General features: G+C 39.6%; 2 protein-coding genes across 3 annotated transcripts in view; one reads left to right on the top strand and one right to left on the bottom strand.

Annotated features, from left to right (window-relative positions):
- TMEM116 (transmembrane protein 116) overlaps positions 1-19,508 on the top strand; it is a 90,669-nt gene extending 71,161 nt beyond the window's left edge. For both annotated transcript variants that reach the window (XM_075534377.1, XM_075534376.1), the window contains 7 exons: positions 1,250-1,354; positions 5,409-5,458; positions 6,914-6,997; positions 7,432-7,570; positions 9,734-9,878; positions 12,778-12,851; positions 13,906-19,508. In XM_075534377.1, the coding sequence (XP_075390492.1) occupies positions 1,250-1,354; positions 5,409-5,458; positions 6,914-6,997; positions 7,432-7,570; positions 9,734-9,878; positions 12,778-12,851; positions 13,906-14,112 (804 nt within the window). In that variant the 3' untranslated portion in view covers positions 14,113-19,508. The remainder of the gene's footprint in view (positions 1-1,249; positions 1,355-5,408; positions 5,459-6,913; positions 6,998-7,431; positions 7,571-9,733; positions 9,879-12,777; positions 12,852-13,905) is intronic.
- On the bottom strand, positions 15,365-17,476 carry LOC142429623 (disintegrin and metalloproteinase domain-containing protein 1-like). Its single transcript, XM_075534658.1, has one exon. It carries the CDS (start codon positions 17,474-17,476, stop codon positions 15,365-15,367), a length of 2,112 nt encoding a protein of 703 aa, XP_075390773.1.
- Positions 19,509-20,457: the final 949 nt, after the last annotated feature.

Here is a 20,457-nt window from a genome sequence, read left to right on the forward strand (position 1 = left end):
AAAAGAGGCTATATGCTCCCATAAGGATTTACAGTCTCTGAAACTAAATATAAGGCCACTGTGAGTTAGAATTTTCTTGAGGCAATGGGAGAGATATTACATGTGTTATCCGGTGTTTGAAAACCATTTATTTTCATGCATTTTATCCCATTTTTAGTTGCTTAAGGCTGAAAGTCTGGGAACTATTGGCTAAGCTTGGATTGCCCCAAAAGTTGACAGTTCAAACCCACCAGCCAATCATTAGGAGAAAGATAGGGCTTTCTGTTCCTGTTAATAATTACAGCCTTGGAAATCCTATACAAAGTTGCTATGAATTGGAATTGACTGGCAGTGGGTAGATTTTGGAAGTATAAAGGGTAGATTTTGTTCCTGTTATTTCATCAAGGATGGAAGCAGGAATGCCTTACTGTAGGTTTGGGCCTGCTAGTTCTTTGCTATCTTGTTATCCTTTGATGCTTTATAATTATTATTAATTATTCTTTTACCAAACCCACTGGCATAAATTCGATTCAGACTCATAGAGATCCAATATACTTCAAATCTCAACAAGAGCGGACAGCCTCTGCTCTCATCTTTTTCCCAAAGAGAGGCTGATTGGTTGGAACTTCTGACCTTGCAGTTAACGGTCCAGTGTCCACCCAACAGTACCACTAGAGATCCTCATTGATGCTTTTAAGGATATAAATAAGTATTTTATATACCTTATTTAATTTTTGTTTGTTTTTTTGGTCAATTATCACCATAAATCACTTCACCAATATTTATTGGCAATATTCTCCACCGGGTACCATTTTTACCATATGCTAGGTACCAGAGGTGTTTAGGGGTTTTTTTTGTTTGTTTTCATGAAGTTTGTTTCAAATAACTTGGACTATCATTACTAGAAATGGAAATCCTTATTCAATTAAAATCTAATTAAAAGTTCCTTTAAAATCTTCATTAAAGTGTAACAGTTAGATTAGAGTAGGTAGATAATACTGTGGTTTTTCAGAATAGTCACAAGAAAGCTGCTAGTGGATTTGAACCTCTTACCTTGAAGTTCACAGTCCTGCTCTCAACCACCAGAAACACCAGGGCTCCTTGGCTTCTCTAACCTGTGGGTGCTTGTTCCCTAGTGTGACACAGTATGTATACTAGTGTATACAGTATATTACTAACAATCCAGTAAGTAGGATTTTAATAGACAGAAATCATGGAATATGTTGAATATGTCAGTTAGTTATGATAAATTGTCTTGATTTTCCCCTAGATCTTCTACATTTCCTCATTTCTCTACACTGTCAATTACATCTGGTACCTGTACACAGAGCTGAGGGTGAAACACAACCAGAGTGGACAGAGCTCATCTCCACTGGTGAGTTTACAGCCAAGCTGCTAGTTAAGAATGGTATGCTAAACCAAGCCAGTAACCCCTGATTAACAATGTAAGCACTCAGCACTGGTGAGGTGAAGTGGGAGAAGCTCCCAAAGTTTCATCTTGTTGACATTACTTTCTCTTCTCTTTTGCTACCACCAAAAAACTAAGAACAGAATTGATTATAGGAAACATTAAAAGTACTATCATTTGTACTTGATTCCATTGTTCAGTGAGGAAAATTCTTTTGGCTCCCAGCTAGAGTAAAGAAAAGGGACAGGAGAAGAATCAGGGAATTGGGCTCTGGATGCTAACATTGCTGTTTGGACTGCAGGTATTGGAAAGGGAGAATGGGTGTTCTGTTTTCCTGTATTTTTTTCAGTAACTGTACATGACAAATACTGGTTTACAAAAGGACGGAGGAATTATTGTGTGGCAATCAGAAAAGAAGACAGATCTAGAGAGCCATTGTCTCTCTGTCTTAGGTTCACAAAGGCAATTTCCGACACAAACCAGCATTGGGGTTATAAAAGACAGGAGGAGATCATGAATTGAGGACACCTAGATTTTTAGTGGTGTGTAATATTTTCTTATGACATAATTTACTGATTTGAAATGAAGAGTTCAATGATTTAAAAAGTAAATTTATTGAATTTTGTGCCTGTTAACATAAATCAGTTTTAGAATATTTTCTTCAGCCCAGTGTATTTCCTTCATGCCCATATACTGTCAATCTCCTTCTCACTCTGCACCAAACAAGCACGACTGGAGTTTACATTCTACCATTGCCTTTTTTTTTCTTTTGATGTTTCATATAAATGGAATCATACATAGTATCTGGTATTTCTCCATAATTTTCTGAAATCATCCATTATACCATGTATCAGTATGTAATCCGTTTCTTTTTATTCCTGAATATATAATAGATAGCATCCCATTGCATACTAAATATGGATTATTTCTTTTAGTATTATACTAAGCGATCATGGCAGACAACATTTTTGTGATAGTAGTTTTTAATTTCTCTAAATATCTTTACAATTTTAATCTGATTATAGATCTCATTAAGTATTCCAGTGTTCTTATTTCTGAAGTATTAATTAAATGGAGGGGGAATTTTTGGTTTAGGGTACTGCGATAGTTTATTGTGCCAGCCTGGCCGATAAACACAAACAAGTAGGATTAATTGAAGGGCGGAGAGATAAATGGCTCGGTGAGCCTCGCCTTGCTAGTTCTGTGCCCCAATTTAGAGGGTACACTACCTGTGGGGCGCCTGTGTCGCTGTAAGTTAAGGTCCCTTTAAGCCCACATGATTGGAACATTCATCTCTGGAGCTGGGGACTGACAGTTGGTGACAGTTGGTGACCTGCCTTGCTGTTTGCTGCCTGGGTATATATAGCCCAGCTCTCTCTACAGAAAGGGAACTGGCGGCTCTCAAGCCTTAAAGGACTGCTAGTGTCTCACTGCTTTATAATTTACAATTAACTGTTAATTTCTTGTATTATCTATCTATCTATATATAATTTAACGGTTCATTTCTTATGTTATATATCTATCTTTATAAATATATATATATAAAATTACTAGCAATCTGGTTTTTTCTCTCTAGAGAACCCTGTCTAACACATTTTGGTAACAGGAGTGGGGTACCATGGAGTAAATGGGTCTAGAAAGCCTCCCAACCTATCTTTCCCTAGAGCCTATGGGTCACTTATATTACAAATGAAAATGACACGCTTATCAGACATATGATGAAGTTTAATAAGTATTTGTTAAATGATCAAATAATACTATAAATAAAAAAGAAAAGAAGCTATTTTCTTTTATTAACCCATTGCCATCATTGTTTTTCTACTAATAGCAGTCATATTAGACAAAGTAGAAGTTCTGTAAAGGCTTTAAAGTGTTACAGAAGCATCTGTCTTTTGCTGAGTGCCTACTGGGTTTGAACCACTGACCTTTTACTTAGCATTGAGTTAGTTAACCACTGTGCCACTAGGCTCCCTAAATGGGGCCATAACTCAAAAACTTGAGTTGCCGTCAAGTAATGAGACCCCCTTATTATAGATCAGTTGTCTGTATGCTGATGATTTTATTTCTGGGTTTTCAGCTCTTTTTGATTTGTCTGAATATCTGTCGTTACACCAGTACCACATTGTTTTGACCACTGTGGCTGTTTAATATGTGTAAAGTCAGGTAGAACAAGCCCTCACCCACTTTGTCCTTCTTCTTGGGAAGTTCTATGCTAATTCTAGGCTTCTTCCCTCTCCATATGAAGTTGGTAATCAGTTTTTCAAATTCTTTGAAGAAGGATGATGGTGTTTGTATAGGGATATCATTAAACTTATTTAGTGCCTTGGGCAGAACTGACATCTTTATTATATTGAGTCTTCCAATCCACGAGCATGGGATATTCTTCCATTTGTTGAGGTCACTCTTGGTTTCTTGTAATAGTGTTCTGTAGTATTTCTTATACAAATCTTTTGTTTTCAGTTAGGTATATCTCTAGATATTTCAATTTGTGCTTGGCTATTATAGAGGGTACTACCTTTTTAATCTCCTCTTCTGTGATCTTGTCTGATGTATAGAACAGTCTGATAGACTTATCTCTGTTGTTCTTGTATCTTGCCATGCTGCCATAGGACATGGATCTTTATGCATCCCATTTCATTTTAAGGACTCCAAGTTTTCCTCAATCCACACTTCAGACACTCCACGATCCTATAATTAATAGATGTTTGCAGCTGTTCCTTCTCATTTTTGAGTCATGCCCCAGAAGCAAATAAAGGTCCCCACAGCTGTCCTTCGTTCATGTCATTATTGTGGACTCCACTTGGAGAAAGTAGCTCTTTCTCAGTCATAGTTTGAGTTCCTTCCAACCTGAGAGGCTTGTGTTCTTGAACGATATCTGACAATATTCCACTACTATTAAGCAAGCTGCTTATTATGGCTTCTTTGACAATCAGGTAAGAAAAAAAATAAACAGGATAGCCACGTAATAGAGGATAAAATAAAAAACAAAAAGAGAAGAGTGGAAAGGTCACTAAAGACTAATTTTCTCTAAGTCCACACTGGATATTGTACTTGAGTTTGCTATTAATTTCTCATTGTGTATTGATTACTAGCAATGTCATTCCCTGATACATGACTAGCAACTTTATAAAGTTAAAAAAAGTGCTTGTCTTTGCTTCTATGATCTCCTTTATGTATTTTGGTTAAATCTTTCACCATAATCTCCTACAGGATAGAGATGATTTTTCCTCAAAGTTGTTTTAACAATGGTTATGTAATGTAATAGGGATTTTTTTTGAAATGTTATTTCTCCTACAGTCTAACAGATCTTATATTCAAAAAGTATTTGGCTGAGACCTACTATATTAATCGTGACATATTATACTTTCTGAAACCCTGGTGACATAGTGGGTTATGTATGGGACTACTAACTGCAAGGTCAGCAGTTTGAAACCACCAGCCTCTCTATGGGAGAAAGATGAGGCTTCCTACTACCACAAACACTTACAGTGTTAAAAACTCACAGGGGCAGATCTACTCTGCCCTACCAGGGTCACTATGAGTCAGCACTGACTTGATGGAAATGAGTTTGAGTTTTTTGAGTATCATATCTTCTGCTGGTTATCATAAAATAGGCACAGATTTTCATTCCAACCACAAGGTCTGAGAAAAACCATGCCTCTCCATATCCAAAAGAGAAGAAGACTGAATCCTAGATGGAGAGTTACTGTGTGATTTTTGTATTTGCCTTTTTCTTAAGATAATCTCTTCTGATACCCAAATCTTAAATTAAACAACTCCCTCCAGGCTCTCCTGTGACCTTTTTTCTGGTTGCACTTTTATTTAGAGTATTTTATATACAGATAAAATTCCGTTAACGCCAACCCTAAGGAACTATATCTCATTGAATTTTATAGCAAATATTTGTTGAAAGAAGCTAGTCTAGTCTTAGAAATCCTTTTGTTCTATAAAAAGATGAGTGATGCCGTGGTATGTTCTTGTCAATGTCCTAAAGCATTATTCCCATTTATACTTTTCCTAGGCAATAGATTATACTTCTCAAATTAGTCAGATGGCCATCATTATGTCAAGGTAAGTTTTGAGTTTTTTTCCTTCCTAGCAAGTTGTAGACACTCATTATTCTGGTGTTCAATGAGGAACAAAGAAGAGGCAATGCCTGTTATCTCCACTGCATCATTACTCCTAAGTCTTAGGAGATGTAAACCATCCTTCATAGGTGGTTATTGGTTTCATTTCCCCAGCTGGAACAGGAATGAGGTTTGATGTTACAAACGTGCACTTTAGTCCCCTTCTGCCCTCACCTCTATGTGACCTTGAATAAAATCCCTTTGTCTTTAGAGCTCTGGTTCCTTTTCCAAATAGTGAGAGTTAGATATAATAGAGGGCCTTATTTATAACACTGTTTGAATCCCTTACCATTATGATGCTCAAACAGGGACTGAATCATACCAGGATTAGTGGTCACATCAGATCAGAGTTGGCTTTAGAATGTATAACTTTCACTCCTGTATTTTTTCATCTTACAGAGAGATGCCTATATTATCTAGATTGAAAACTGGCTCTTTAAAAGTGGGGAGTCTTGGTGGTGCTATGGGTTTCCTGATGTGCTGCTAACTGCAAGGTCAGCAGTTCAAACCCACCAATTGCTTTCATAAAGATTTATAGCCTCAGAAACCCTAGGAAGCCATTCCACTGTTTCTTATAGAATAGTTATGGGTTAGAGTCAATGCAGTGCAATGGGTTTGGTTTGCTTTGGAAAAACTCCCAGGAAGGGGCTGATGATAAGGCTACCAGGGAAAATGAAACAGACTAAGCCCAAACTTCTTGATAGATTTTACTTCCACTTTGACCCTCTTAGATTTTGATCTGCCTGAATAACTAACTCCCAGACACTCCATGAAACTCTGTTTAAGGCTCATTGATCTAGATATAATCTGTGAGAACCCACAATAAAATTATTTTAAAACTGAAAATAAGCTATAGCTGCAAAAAATGTAGATATAAAATTCATTCTCTTTTCATTTCTCCAAGAATTGGAAATTGCAATCTTTCTCTTGATGAAATTAAATGTATGTATATTTGCAGAGATTGTGGGAGTGATGGAGCTGGGAGAAAAACGGGAAAATAGGAGAGCAAATGCTTTGAGAATGATTGGGGCAGGGAATGTATGGATGTGCTTTATACAATTGATGTATGTATATGTATGGATTGTGATAAGAGTTGTATGAGTCCCTAATAAAATGTAAAAAAAGAAAAGAGGAGAAAAAAATGATTAGGGCAAAGACTGTACAGATGTGCTTTATACAATTGATGTATGTATATGTATAAACTGTGATAAGAATTGTATGAGCCCCAATAAATTGTTAAAAAAAAGAAAAATATATATATCTTTATAAGTAACCTACTTGCTATCTATAAATTTACAAGATTTTCTAAAAAAAAAAACAAACGGGAAAATATTCTGCAGAGAGGAAAGGCTTGAAAAGGTCTGGACATTAGGGTGATTGGTTTGTTTTTCTTTCCCAGCCTGGTACCTCTGTTACTGATGATACCTGTATTTTGCCTGGGCAACACTAGTGAGTGTTTCCACAACTTTAGCCAGAACCATAGGTAAGAAAAAACAAATCCAATATTCCCCTGGTAGACGATGTGTGTTCTTGTCTAAAGGGTTGGAAAAAGACTTTCTGCATGCATTCTGGCCGAGATGTTTTTACTGTCATGATGCACTGGTGTAAGATAGTGCCAAAGCTGAAACACCTACTGTAGATACTCGTGTATAAGCTGACTTTTCCAACACATTTTAATGCACTTTTTTGTGGTAAAATTAGGTGCCTCGGCTGATACTCGAGTCGGCTTATACTCGAGTGTCTACGGTAGGTAGGAATATAATGCAAAGTGATTAGAGGATGACGTGACTTTAGAAGGAACAAGATTTTATGGGCAAAGGTAAGCAAAGTGGTAAGCAAACATGCATACTCCCCAAGTAGATATCTCCTCAGTCTTACATCTGTAGCCGCAATCCTGCCCATTCTTTCTCTTCCCAGGTGTGTTCTGATGCTTTCACCACCATCGACCATGGCTGAGCTCATGCCTTCTGCCAGCACATCTGTGTGTAGCATACTTTATATTTATGGGATCACCATTTTCCTGGCCAGTTTTCTCCTCAGCTTTCTCACCATCGTGGTATGACATTACCCTGCCCATCTTGGTAACAGGGAGGGGAGGGGGGGGGTTGTCCCAGGGCTTGGGATACTTGGAAGGATACTTAGTTCTTGGGATACTTAGTTCTTGGGTCCTAGGACCAAGAAATTTGCCAGGAAATCTTAACAACTTAATTAATACCTTAGTCTTTTGGACCTCCCAAATTCAAAGTAAGGTAGGAAAATAGGCTGTACTCATTATATGAGATGTGTATTCATTATGTAATTAATACATGTGGCTGTGGATCACTGTGAAATGCCAGACCAAGAAAATTTGTATATGTCTGTTATATACAGTGACAGCATTGGAGTATAGGATACGTGCTTTGATTTAAGTTTCAACTAATGATAAAGAGGAGCTTTCTTCAGTTCCTCACTTGACCACAAGTTTGCACTGATGGCCCATCCATCTAGGGTGCTAAGTGGCCCATGCAGTTATCAAACATTCATTTGGATCACCAGGATGATGTACAATGAAAATGACCAGGGGCACTGCCTAATATAAAAAATTAAGCAAATAAATATTTTATTATATCTACATTTTTCATTTCCTTCTCTCCGCATGTGCTAGTTTAAGGATTGCAAACTATCTGCCTATACAAACCAAATTCAGCCCACAAATCTGATTTCTTTTGCTAGCACAGCATTTCTTTTAAAAGTTCATTAATTTTTTTACATTAAATGTTTTTATTTAGTTCATATACTCTCTAGTTCTTCACAGTCTTATGCACGTACTATTATTATTTTATACTAAATTCAATTCACATTGTCACCTAAGTGTGCAATACCTTCCCTTCTATCCTACCACTTGAATCGTCAACAGATTTACCATGAACCAAATACAGTAAATCAGCCAAAGAACTATGAAAATGGGTTAAAATCCTTGTAAACCAAATATACGGGTGGAGAATTTTCTTTGACACATCAAAAATAAGACATGGCACTACCCCAGCACAAATCAGAGCGTACAATAGCTAATTTATTTATATGGCAATGGATTTGATGGCTCCTGTTTGGAGCAGATTAACAGGAGAAATGATATCCCCAAACCTGGCACCAAGATATTCCTGTTTACTTCAGAAGAGTCCACATTTCAACGGGCATTCAGAAATAAAAATCTATCTAAATTATTTTTAAAATCAGTAATTTGAACATATGGTGTTGGCTATGTAAATTCCTTTAAAAATCCATAGAGGCTGAGCTGATTATACTAGACATAAACATTCCGAAATGAGATCAAGCTTCCTTTTGATTCTTATGTCTCTGTGGGGAAAGGGAACTTCCATGGCTAAGCTTGATTAGATATGTAGCTAGTTATTCAGTTAGAGTGAATCTAAATTATTAGGGGAAATATTTCAGATTTGGGTAGATTTGTTACAGACTATCACACACGCATGCATACACACACAGAGAAACATCTGAACGGATTCATACATTTAGTTTGTGAGACTTTATTCAGGTGGACTGTGCAGGGAAGGGAAAACAATCCATTGGCCACTTAAGGGCAAAGAGCAAGAAGAGATTTTTATAACCTTATTTTTTTTGTTTGTTTGTTTTTATTATTTTATTGGGGGAACCTTATTTGTTTTGGTCAGAGCTGAGAATTTCAATTCAGTCATGGTGCTAAAGTTTGTTTTTTTTAATGGTGTTAAGCATAAAATACTTTTTAACACTAACACAGTGTCTTAAAAGAGGGTCTGGTTAGACCTTAGTTTGTACTTCCTTTGTGTAGAAGGTTTGGGTTTGGTTTGTTTTTGTACTTGGCCCCAGTGTCTTGTCATGGATTTGAGAAGGAAGCCTGAGGGTTGATGGAAGGTTCAAGTATTGGACACAGTGAACCAGAAGTTGGTTAATATCTGTCCATTTTCCTGGCCAACTGAAAATTATCTCTTCACATAATTTTCCCTCGGAAAAAAGCCTTATCTTAAGAGAGTGAAGACAGAAGAATGGTTCTTTGCGGCTGTGAGCTTATCTGAGAATAAATGCCCAACACCAAACCTACTGCCAGGGAGTCCAGCCTGATTCGTAACGACCCTTACATAGGGTTTCTGAGACTGTAACTCTTTATGGGAGATGAGGAAATAGAGCTCAGATATTTGATCAAATCCGAGGCAAACCTCTCTTTGCTGCCCCCATGTCTATCTAGGTTTTACTCATTCAAGCACAGACACTGTATAAGAGGTTCATGAAATCTACTGGCTTTCTGGGGAGTGAACAGTGGGCAGTGATTCACATTGTGGAACAGCGAGTGCGCTTCTACCCAGTGGCTTTCTTTTGCTGCTGGGGTCCAGGTGCGTATCTTAATGGGAAGAGCTGGGCAGAGAAAAGGGCAACTATAGAGCTTCACCAGGCAAAGTGACTTTTCCAAGAATGATGACTGCAAATGTTTGTTAAATTTGTAACCTTTACATTGACCTTGCCCAAGTTTTCCATTTTCTTCTTGCATTTTTTATTCGCTAGAGTAAGACAGCTTGATATATGAGAGACATGAGACACAACTTGATATATGAGAGAAAAAAAATCCTGAAAAAATTCAGAGAACTTAATGCCTACTACATTAGATTATAGTGAGGATCAGATCGTATGTTTATGAAGGAACTTGGTAAACTCCAAAATTTGGAGAAGTATACATTATTATCTTCCCACAGTATGTCTTGCCATCATGACCAGAGTAATAATCTGCAAAATTTAATCAAAATAAGGAAAAATGTTAATCCTTAATACACAGTAGTTATATACTGATTACTTTCATTGCTGGTGTTCATGGAATGAAAAGATAGATAATAGATCACAAGAACATCAGTCTCCGTGACCCTGAGACCAGAGGAATTAGAGGATCCTAGCTACCACTACTATTTTCAAAGGGGTCACATTCGAAGATGCTGGAGTGAGAGATAACTGTGTAACAAAACTCAAAACCAATAAAAACAGACTTGCTGGTCAAATAAAGATTGCTAGAACCCCCCAAGACTATAGCCCTTAGTCACCCCTTAATTTTCAGCCAAAAAAATAGGTCTGTATTGACTTAATTTTCCGTTAAGAAACAGACAGGTCTGTGTTGTTGTTAGGTGCCATCAAGTCAATTCCAACCCACAGCCCAACCGAACGAAACACCGCCCAGTCCTGCGCCCTCCTCACAACTGTCCCTGTGCCTGAGTCCATTGTGGCACCACTGCGTCAGCCCATCTCCTGGAGGGCCTGCCTCTTTTTTGCTGCACCTCTACTTTACCAAGCATGAGGTCCTTCTGTAAGGTCTCCTGACATATCCAAAGTATGTAAGACGGGTCCATAAAAGGGGAAAAAAATCAAGTCTCACGTTGAAATGTTGACAGATGCTATAGGCAAAATAGTGATTAATACTTGAAGCATCAAAATAAGAGAGAACGAATACATAGTCAATGTACCAAAAAGAATTAGTCGACATTCAATGGTTTCAAGAGGTAGCATATAATCAAGAACTTAGGATACTGAAGGAAGAAATCCAGGCTACACTGAAGGCATTTGCAAAAAAAACAACAACAAGGCTCCAAGAATAGATAGGATACCAATTGAAAGACCAGTTTCAACAAGAATGAGGAAGTACTAACTAGTCCATGCCAAGAAATTTGGAAGACCGCCACCTACCAACCGACTAGATCCATATTTGTACCCATTCCGAAGAAAAGTGGCCCAACAAAATGTGGAAATTACTAGACAAAATAATTCATATTGCATGCAAATAAAATTTTGTTGAAGATCATTCAACAACGGTTACAGCAGTATACTGATAAGGAGCTGAGAGAAAGTCATTCTAGATTTCAGAAGATGATGTGGAGCAAAGGATATCATGATTGGTGTCAGATGGTTCTTGGCAGAAAGCAGAGAATACCAGAAAGATGTTTCCTTGCTTTTTATTGGCTGTGCCAAGGAATTTGACTGTGTGGACCATAACAAGCTATAGATAGGTGTGAGAATAGGAATTCCAGAAGACTTGATTGTGCTCATGCCGAACCTACCTGTACAAGAGGCAGTTGTGCAAACAGAACAAGGGAATACTGCATGGCTCAAAATAAAGTGTTTGAAGGGTCCTCTCCTCTTGTCATACTTATTCAACCTGTATGCTGAGCAAATCATTGAAGAAGAACTTGGCATCGGGATGGGAGGAAGGCTTATTAACCTGCAATATGCAGATGATACAACCTTACTTGCTGAAAGTGAGGAGGACTTGAAGCATTCCGTTTTTAATGTGGATTACAAGTCAATGTAAAGAACACCGAAATCCTCACAACTGAATCAGTAGGTAACAGTATGATAAATGGAGAAAATCTTAAAGTCATCAAGGATTTCATCTTGCTTGGATCCACAGTCAGTGCTCATGGAAATAGCAGTCAATCCATCAAATGACACATTGCCTTGGGTAAATCTGTTGCACAAGACTTCTTCAAAGCATCGAAGAGCAAGGATGTCACTTTGAGAGCTGAGATGTGCCTGACACAAACCATGGCGTTTTCAATTGTCTCATATGCATGGAAATGTTGGGCATTGATTAAAGACTACCAAAGCAGAACCAATGCATGTGAATTATGGCACTAGTGAAGAATATTCGACATGTGATCAGGAGAGAGGGGTCTCTGGAAAAGGACATCACGCTTGGTAAAGAAGAATGGCAAGGAAAAACAGGAAGACCCTTGATGGGATCACACATGGCAGCAGCTGTGAGGATCGTGCAGTTCAGGGCAGGGCTTCACTCTGTTCTGCGTGGTCACAGTCAGCTGGAGCTGATTCAATTGCACCTAACAAAAGAGACAGGAAAAAATACAACCAGTCTGGTATACACTGTTAGAATAAGCTACCATTTAAGAACAAAAGGACAGCCTTTACCCAAAGACAAACTTCAGAGGGGCTAGAAAAGGAGGTGGGATGGACACAGGCAATGCAAGCAGTGAGCTAAGTGATTATCAGTGCATTGTGGGGACCTAAGCCAAATGGCATGAAACAAAATGTGTATGAATTGTTAAATGGAAACCCAAAATGCTCTATCAACCATCACTCGCTGATCAGTAAAAAAGATAATAGAATGCTTCCACAAACTTTTGGGAAAACCCTCCTCCCTCTATTTCCCTGTTATCCATGGTAGTACTTAGGCATGCGTACTGAGGAAGTATGTTGGGGCCACCAGGGCTGACAAGATTCATGCTTCTGTGTTCACAGCTGTCATCCTAATGATCATAAAGGTGACCAAACCTCAGGACACCAAGCTTCACATGGCTTTTTATGTTCTCCAGGTAACACCTTTGACATCAAACATCTCTGTTGTTATACCTCTTTATGCTACTCTCTTGTCTTTTTTTATTCAGCATGTACAATTCTTTTTCTCAAGGTATTTATTTCTGCATTGCAAAGGAGGAAATGTGTTATTTATACAGTTCTGGGAAAATGTGAAATGAAGATAGATAGGTGATTTTGTCAGAGTGCTTCGTGGATTCCAGGGCTTATGTATCTGGTCATTCATGTGTTTTTAAGCAAAAACAACAACAACCACCCAAGGACCTACTACGGCTTATTCATATGAAATACCAATAGCGACAAAATTCTCATCCAGAGTGAAATAAATGAGATGCTAGCTACAAAATGGGGGAAATGGAATGATTTTCTCTTTTCCTCTTTTATAAGAGCTATGGCTTTTTGGACTGACTATGCTGATAGGACCGTAATCTCAAACTTAACCTAGGTTGTTGGGTGGCAAGGATGGGACCACAGGGCCACTTTATGGTCCTTATCCATGCACACCTACTCCTCACTTTTGACTGTCATGTTATCTCACGTTTATGGCTGTAGTGAAAAATGTACTATCTTTTAATTATTTTTCACGTGAGCAGCATATGTCTGGCATTCATGAATGCCAGGGTGCAAGCAGAAAATGATCCTAGCTGTGATGGTGAAGGTTATATGTTAACTTGGTTGGTCCAGAGTTCTCAGGGGTTGGACAGTTATGTAATGATGTAATTTGGCAGTTATATAATGATATGGTCATGTTCCGTTTGTGACCTGAAGTGGTCATCCTCTATATTCATGTAATGACCTGGTCTTTGGAACCCAACCATGTTGATAAGAGAAGAGTAGGTGTACTAATAAATATGCCCAACTCTCAATTACACATAACAAGGTGGAAAGTGAGTTGTGGAAGAGCTAGACATGTGTTTTTTTTAAAAACCTGCCGCTTTATCTGGATGTTTGGGAGAGAGGAACTATGCTTTGCAAATAAGGGGGGATAAGGACTGTCCCTCAGGTCACTGAAAACCTGAGGAATAGGCTCCATCGCCCCTTCATCTCCTCCAGGCTCTAACAGCAGCATCCCAGGGTCTGCTCAACTGTGGAGTCTATGGCTGGACACAACACAAGTTCTACCAACTAAAGCAAGAGGCTCGGCGTGATGCAGACACCCAGACACCATTATTAAGCTCACAGAAGAGATTCTATAGCAGAGGGCTAGAACCATTGGATTCTACCCTTACTTGTGCTACCAGCACATCCACTATGCTTTAAAACTTTAATACTGGACATCGAAGACCCAGAGCTATTCCACACAAATCGATTGGAGAGAGTATTGGAAAAAGACATCTTAAGTCTTTTATAATCAGACCCTAAACGACGGGAGTAGTAGGGAATGTAGTGCTGTGGTGAGTAGCTGTTCTGGGTGAATTGAGTAGGAGCTTATATAAATGGGCTTCAAAAAGTTCCTGGGAAAATTCCATTATCTTTTAATTCCATTTTTTCACAGACTTTTGGAAGTCCCCCACATATGTTTGGTGGTCTGAGATTTTACCAATAGGGATCATCAGCATTAGAAAATTAAGGCTTACCTTTTGAAAAATGTCAGAAACCATAGGATTCAATAGCTCTCAACTGCAATTTATAAGCAAGAGTCAAAAATTGGCTTCATGTTGCCTGGCTATGGTTAATTTCCAGGTTGAACATTAAAAAATGGGTCCAGTTTTGTAGGTCTTAGATCAGTTTCACATGATTCAGCCAGTAGTAAGTGCTACATATATGGCTTTAGAATGAATGACTAATAGTTAGAATTTGAACCTTTGGGGAGAGAGGATTCCTAGACTATGGAGCCTTATTCAAAAGTGGGAATGTCTCTAATCAGTTTATTTTTCTGGAATCACCTAATAAATTATTGTTGTCTTTCCAGTTAAGTTTATAAACAACACTAACCTGAAGCCAGGGCAAACTCATATGATGATACCCAAATGAAGGGAAAACCAAATGGACGAGGTGACTAGAATGATAACCTGCACAGCTGAAGCTGCTTCTTATCTGATGACTTCCCTTGGTCTTACCAAAGCAGAATCCCTAAGGTTAGAGAAAATTGACAAGTGTATAACGGGGGAGGAGGGAAGGGTAAACAGGGTGATTTAGGAAGGAAATTTCAGAGATCTTTCCATAGTAACACTTTATATAAGTGCTGGGGAGCTAAAAGACAAAACTATTTCGGTTTTAGGTCAGAGACCTCAGACCTAGCATCAAGATGAACATGCCCCTTGCTTTATCAAGATCACGTCTTGAGGCCTTAAATTGACCCACAGTTCTGGTTTCCCTACAGTAAAGAACAACTATTATTAAAAACTAATAAGCATTCAACATATATAAAAACAGATGAGGACCAAAAAAACATTTGTCTCTGTAGTCTCTGTGGGGCACCAGATCTAAAGAGTTCAATTCTTAAAAGGTTCCTTCAGTTTCATTTCATAATTGGCTTTATTATCAGAAAGAAGATTATATTTAAATGTTGTCACATTTGTTCGTCTTGCTGCTCTGATGAATTTTTTGCATTGACACGGATCTTAGATCTTCTATACAAATAGACAAGCAAAAAGATAGCAGAAACGAGGACTAATAAAAAGATGGGACAGAGCCAGATTAGGATTTTCAGCACATTGCTGTACTGAGAGCCAGAGGAAATTCGTGGGGCTGGGCCACTGTTCAGACTGCCCCCATAACCCTCAAGTTCACACACTGGAGGAGCATACCCATAGGCACAGTGGCAGTTTTTAAAGTTGTTGCACACACCCCTTCCATGACACCTTTCCAGGTTGCAGTCATAGTGGAGTGCAGCGATGTCTAAGCAGGTTCGATTAATGCAGACCTTCTGTGGGCCACATGGGGTGCCGTCCTTCACCTCCCCTTCATCAGCCCCACTGATGGCTTCAAAATGCTCTGTGCCCCAACACCACGTGTCTTTCAGGGGAAACTGGATAAGTGTGTGACGTTTTCCAATATGTGGTAGCCTTTGGATGTTTTCACATAGCAGTCTCCCACATTTTACATCTCTGGCCCTGCACTTGCGGAAGACTTTAAATACCCCTTTAGACTCACTGCCACAGTTCCCAAACCTGTCCCCCTGCGTGTTCATGTAATGATAGCAGTTTTCCTGGGCCACCCTAGAGCCCTGCCCAAAGATTTTAACACACTCATTTTCCAGGCTTCTGCACTGGCCCAGGTAACAGTAACCTTGCTCTTGGCAAGGAGTACCATCTTGCTTGTAGGTATCTGTGTGGCACCACTGGGAGGTGCCATTGCAGTACTCTGGGAGATCACATTCATTCACACTGGGACGACAGAGCGTGGTTGCTTTTAGAAATTTGCAGCTTTTGCAGCAGGATCCAAATGCACAATCGGAGCCCCTTTTTAGGTGGCATGAAGGCAGACAACAGCGATCCTTTTGACAGTCCAGGGCACTTCCACAATCACATTCTTCTCCGTCATCTACTATCTTATTCCCACAATATGACTTTCCACTAGAGCTCTGGAGCTGAGGTTTATTAAACAGACAGTCCCCTCGGTGCCTCTGCAACAGCTGGTAGAAGTAGTGGAAGCTGCAGTTGCTGAAGCCTGTGTCCATAGTTATAAATTCATGCATAGTACAGAGGTGCTGCTGGCTCTTGCACTTGCAGGTCGCATGGTCGTGCTTCATTCCCAGGTTGTGGCCAAGCTCATGAGCCATGAGAGCTGCCAAATAGGGTATATCTTCATCAGAGAAAGATTCAACACTGGTTGCATATTTATCAGTGCAGATGCCACTGAGAAATGCATGGCCTTGATACTTTGCGGTATTTTGGCCGGTAATCATGTGAGCGACGTCATGCTTCACCCTCCTTAAAAGATGCCAATCTCTCCATTGGTTAAAATTCTGAAGTGTTTCCTGCAGATTCAGGGAGATTTGCACTAGGTTTTCCTCTGTCCAGATCTCCAATCCAGTAAGTACTACTTTCACATTTAGCTCCCTCATGTACCTGTTGACCAGCGCATGGACATCCATTACTGTCTGCGTGGTCTTGGTCACATTATTGTTCCACATTTGAAACCGCTTCTTGTCGACCACGATAAACATTTCTATATACTTGGGTTGTGACCACATAGGGACTGAGGAGGGCTCTAAACTGCTTTGAAGTTTGTTCGTTAAGAGCTCTTCTCGTTCATCCGCACGGACTGAACAGGACATGCCTGAATGTAGAGACATACTGTAGACCATATGTTCAAATTTGTTTGAGGCATACATGGGCTTGATGCCAAAGACAGTGCCATGTAAGTTCAGGATTCCCTGTAGTCCTGAGCAAGTGCTGACAGTCACAAGAGAATCACTGTCTCCCTCTAAGTGCCCATCATAGAAGCAATCATCCTGGATAAAAGGCATGTCCAAGCCTAGTTTCCCATTTTGATGTGTATAGACAGGGAAATTCTTGACAAACAATCCTCTCTTTTGCTTCAAGTTAATAACATGCCATTTCCCTCTTATCCGAAGGACATAAGATACCTTCTCTGCTCTTTCTTCCAGTCCTCTGAACATCATCAGGTTCTTAGGGATTATTATTTCATGATAAAGAGACTCCTGCTCACAATGCATCCCTTGCAGAAGAGACCCTGTCAGCAACATGACAACATGCATCCAGATAGATGAGGGGCACATTTTTAAATACCCCACCTGGCGATTCTTAAATGAGAAATCATTCCTAATCTTTCCCACAATCACTTGGTTTCATAAGAGAAATGGCCGAAGGGAGACAAAGTACTTAACTTGAGATCTCATTCTCATGACCCAAGTGAGATGGCTAGTGGTCCAGGACTTCTGTCTCTCGGTAGTTTGTCCTCGAACCCAACTCTTTGACAGTGACACAGTAGTTTGGGCAAAGCTCAAAGCTGTACCACCTGCTCCCATCCCTAGGGTTACATAACGACACCTGCCTTTGGATTATGTCACTTCCTACTTCTGTTGTGCCTTCTTCCTTCCGAAGTGGTTTTATTCCGTGACCTTTGTCAGACAACAGTTTCCGTGCCCCTGAGCTGGGCTGCTGCTGTCTTCACAGAGGAGTACACCAACGAGAGGAAGCTTCAGAGGCCTAGCCTGCTCTGTGATCCTGAATCAGGCAAAACAAAGAAAAGCTTATCCTTCTTCCCTTGGTCCCACTCCCTGTTGGAACACCCTTCCCCCACCCATCCTGGCATCCGTTATTCTTGTGAGTCGTTGAAACGAAAAGTTCCAGAGTAGGGGGTTGAATATCTCGTGTCAGGTCCAGGGCCCTGCTGCCCAACTCTATCTACTCCATACCACCCCACTCATTTCAGACCCCCAAACTTTTGTGCCTCAGACCCCAAACCTTTTATATCATTGACCTAACCAACCACTTTGTTGTCCTAAGAATCTCCTCTGGATGACCATTCCCCTCATATAAAGTGACCAATTCTGAGTCGTAATATAAAATTTCCTCTAAGGTGACCAGACGTCCCGCTTTTTAACAATTTTCCCCATGTCCCGTGGCATTTTTTAAAAGTCCCACTTTTTGGAAAGAATGCACAACAAGCTAGGGTATACGGTTTTTGGCTGCCATGTGGCTATTTTGCCAGGATATGAGTTTTAATGCTGGTGTCCCATTTTTCCAGTGTTAAAATCTGGTCATCTTAAATCTAAGACAGAAACACATCCCTATCTTATGTAGTGAATTATATTTATTTTTGAATGAGAGCTGTGGGCAGCAGTTAGGAGACCCCAAATATGAAAGACCAGAGATTAGTTTCCAAAGGAACAGCATATCCTAGAAATATTAGTGAGCCTTTTGTGGAATATACGAGATTTCATGATAGAAATTGTCAAGACCAATGACCCCCCCAAAAGATGGAATTAAAAAAATAATTTTATTGAGGGCTCTTAATGCTGTTATAACACTCCCTATATCACTTGTATCAATTATATTTGTGCAGATGTTGCCATCATTATTTTCTAAGCATTTTCTTTCTACTTGAGCCCTTGGTATCAGCTCCTCTTTTTTCCCTCCCTCCTCCATCCTCCTACCCTCATTAACCCTTGACAAATTATCAATAATTGTTATTTTCATATCTTCACCCGCTATCTCCCTTCACCCACTGCCCCCTCAGGGGGGAGGAAGGGTTATATATTGATCATTGTGATCAGTTACTTCTTTCTCCCCTTTCTCCCCCGACCTTTCCCCTATCCTCATGGTAGCACTACTCCCATTACTGTTCCTGAGGGGTTTAATCTCTCCTGGATTCCATGTGTCAAGAGCTCTTATCTGTACCAATGTACATGCTCCAGTCTTGCCAGCTTTAAGGTAGAACTTGGTCATGATAGTGGGGGTGAGGTGGAGAAGCAGTAAAGAACGAGTGGAATCTTTTGTGTGTGTGTGTGTGTGTGTGTGTGTGTGTTTCATCAGTGCTATACTGCACCCTGCCTGACTCATTCCTTCCTTGTGACCCTTCTGTGAGGTGATGTCCAGTTGTCTACAGATGGGCTTTGGGTCTCCACTCCTTGTTCGTATCAATATGATTATTTGTTTAGATCTTTTCATTTTTTTCCCCCAAAGCTATGTGTTTAATTTTTTTTTTACAAAGCAACCTTTATCACCTTCAAAATACTCTCCCTTACACTTACTACAGTTGTCAAATCTGTGATTCCATTCTTGGAAACATTTTTCAAACTCATCTGTTTGTATGGCTGATAGCACCTCCCTCATTGTTTCTCCACCTCTTCTATATCAAGGGTTCATGAGGGAGAGGGGAGTGGGGACGGAGGGGAAAAAATGAGGAGCTGATGCCAGGGGCTTAAGTGGAGAGCAAATGATGAGGTCAATGAATGTACAAATGTGCTTTACACAATTGATATATGTATGGATTGTGATAAGAGTTGTTTGAGCCCCTAATAAAATGATTTTTTTAAGCTCTAAAATTGATTGTGGCAATTAATGATTATACAACTCTTCTTGATGTGCTCAAACTATTGAATTGTATGATATGCAGATTATATATTAATAAAATGATATAAAGAAGGAAAAAAGAAAAATGCCAAGCCTCAAGTTGAAATTTTGAAGGATCCCAAGGACAAAATCTTGAGTGATGCCCAAAGCATCAAAAGATGATGGACGGAGCAGGGAGGGAGCGATCCTGCAAGGCCTTGTGGAGAGGGACCAGAGATGAAAGTGTCTACAAGTGCTGAGGAGAGCTTCACAAGTGAGGTATCACCCACCATCGATCCTGGGGTTTCTACATCTGCCCCAGCAGGGTCTGTGAGTGCCTACCCTATGTGTGTTGGACAGGGTTCTCTAGAGAGACAAACCAGATTGCTAGTAAATATATATAAATATATTTATAAAGATAGATATATAATACAAGAAATGAACCGTTAAATTATATACAGATAGATAATACAAGAAATTAACAGTTAAATTATAAAGCAGTGAGACACTAGCAGTCTTTTAAGTCTTGAGAGCCGCCAGTTGCCAGTCCCCTTCTGTAGAGAGAGCTGGGCTATATATACCCAGGCAGCAAACAGCAAGACAAGTCCCCAACTGTCATCAACTGTCAGTCCCCAGCTCC

Source organism: Tenrec ecaudatus, chromosome 16 (assembly GCF_050624435.1).
Source record: "Tenrec ecaudatus isolate mTenEca1 chromosome 16, mTenEca1.hap1, whole genome shotgun sequence".
NCBI lineage: Eukaryota > Metazoa > Chordata > Mammalia > Afrosoricida > Tenrecidae > Tenrec > Tenrec ecaudatus.

What these genes read in the sequence shown, in the direction of transcription:
- LOC142429623 (XM_075534658.1), bottom strand. Translation starts at nt 17,476, where the DNA reads ATGCATTGTGAGCAGGAGTCTCTTTATCATGAAATAATAATCCCTAAG.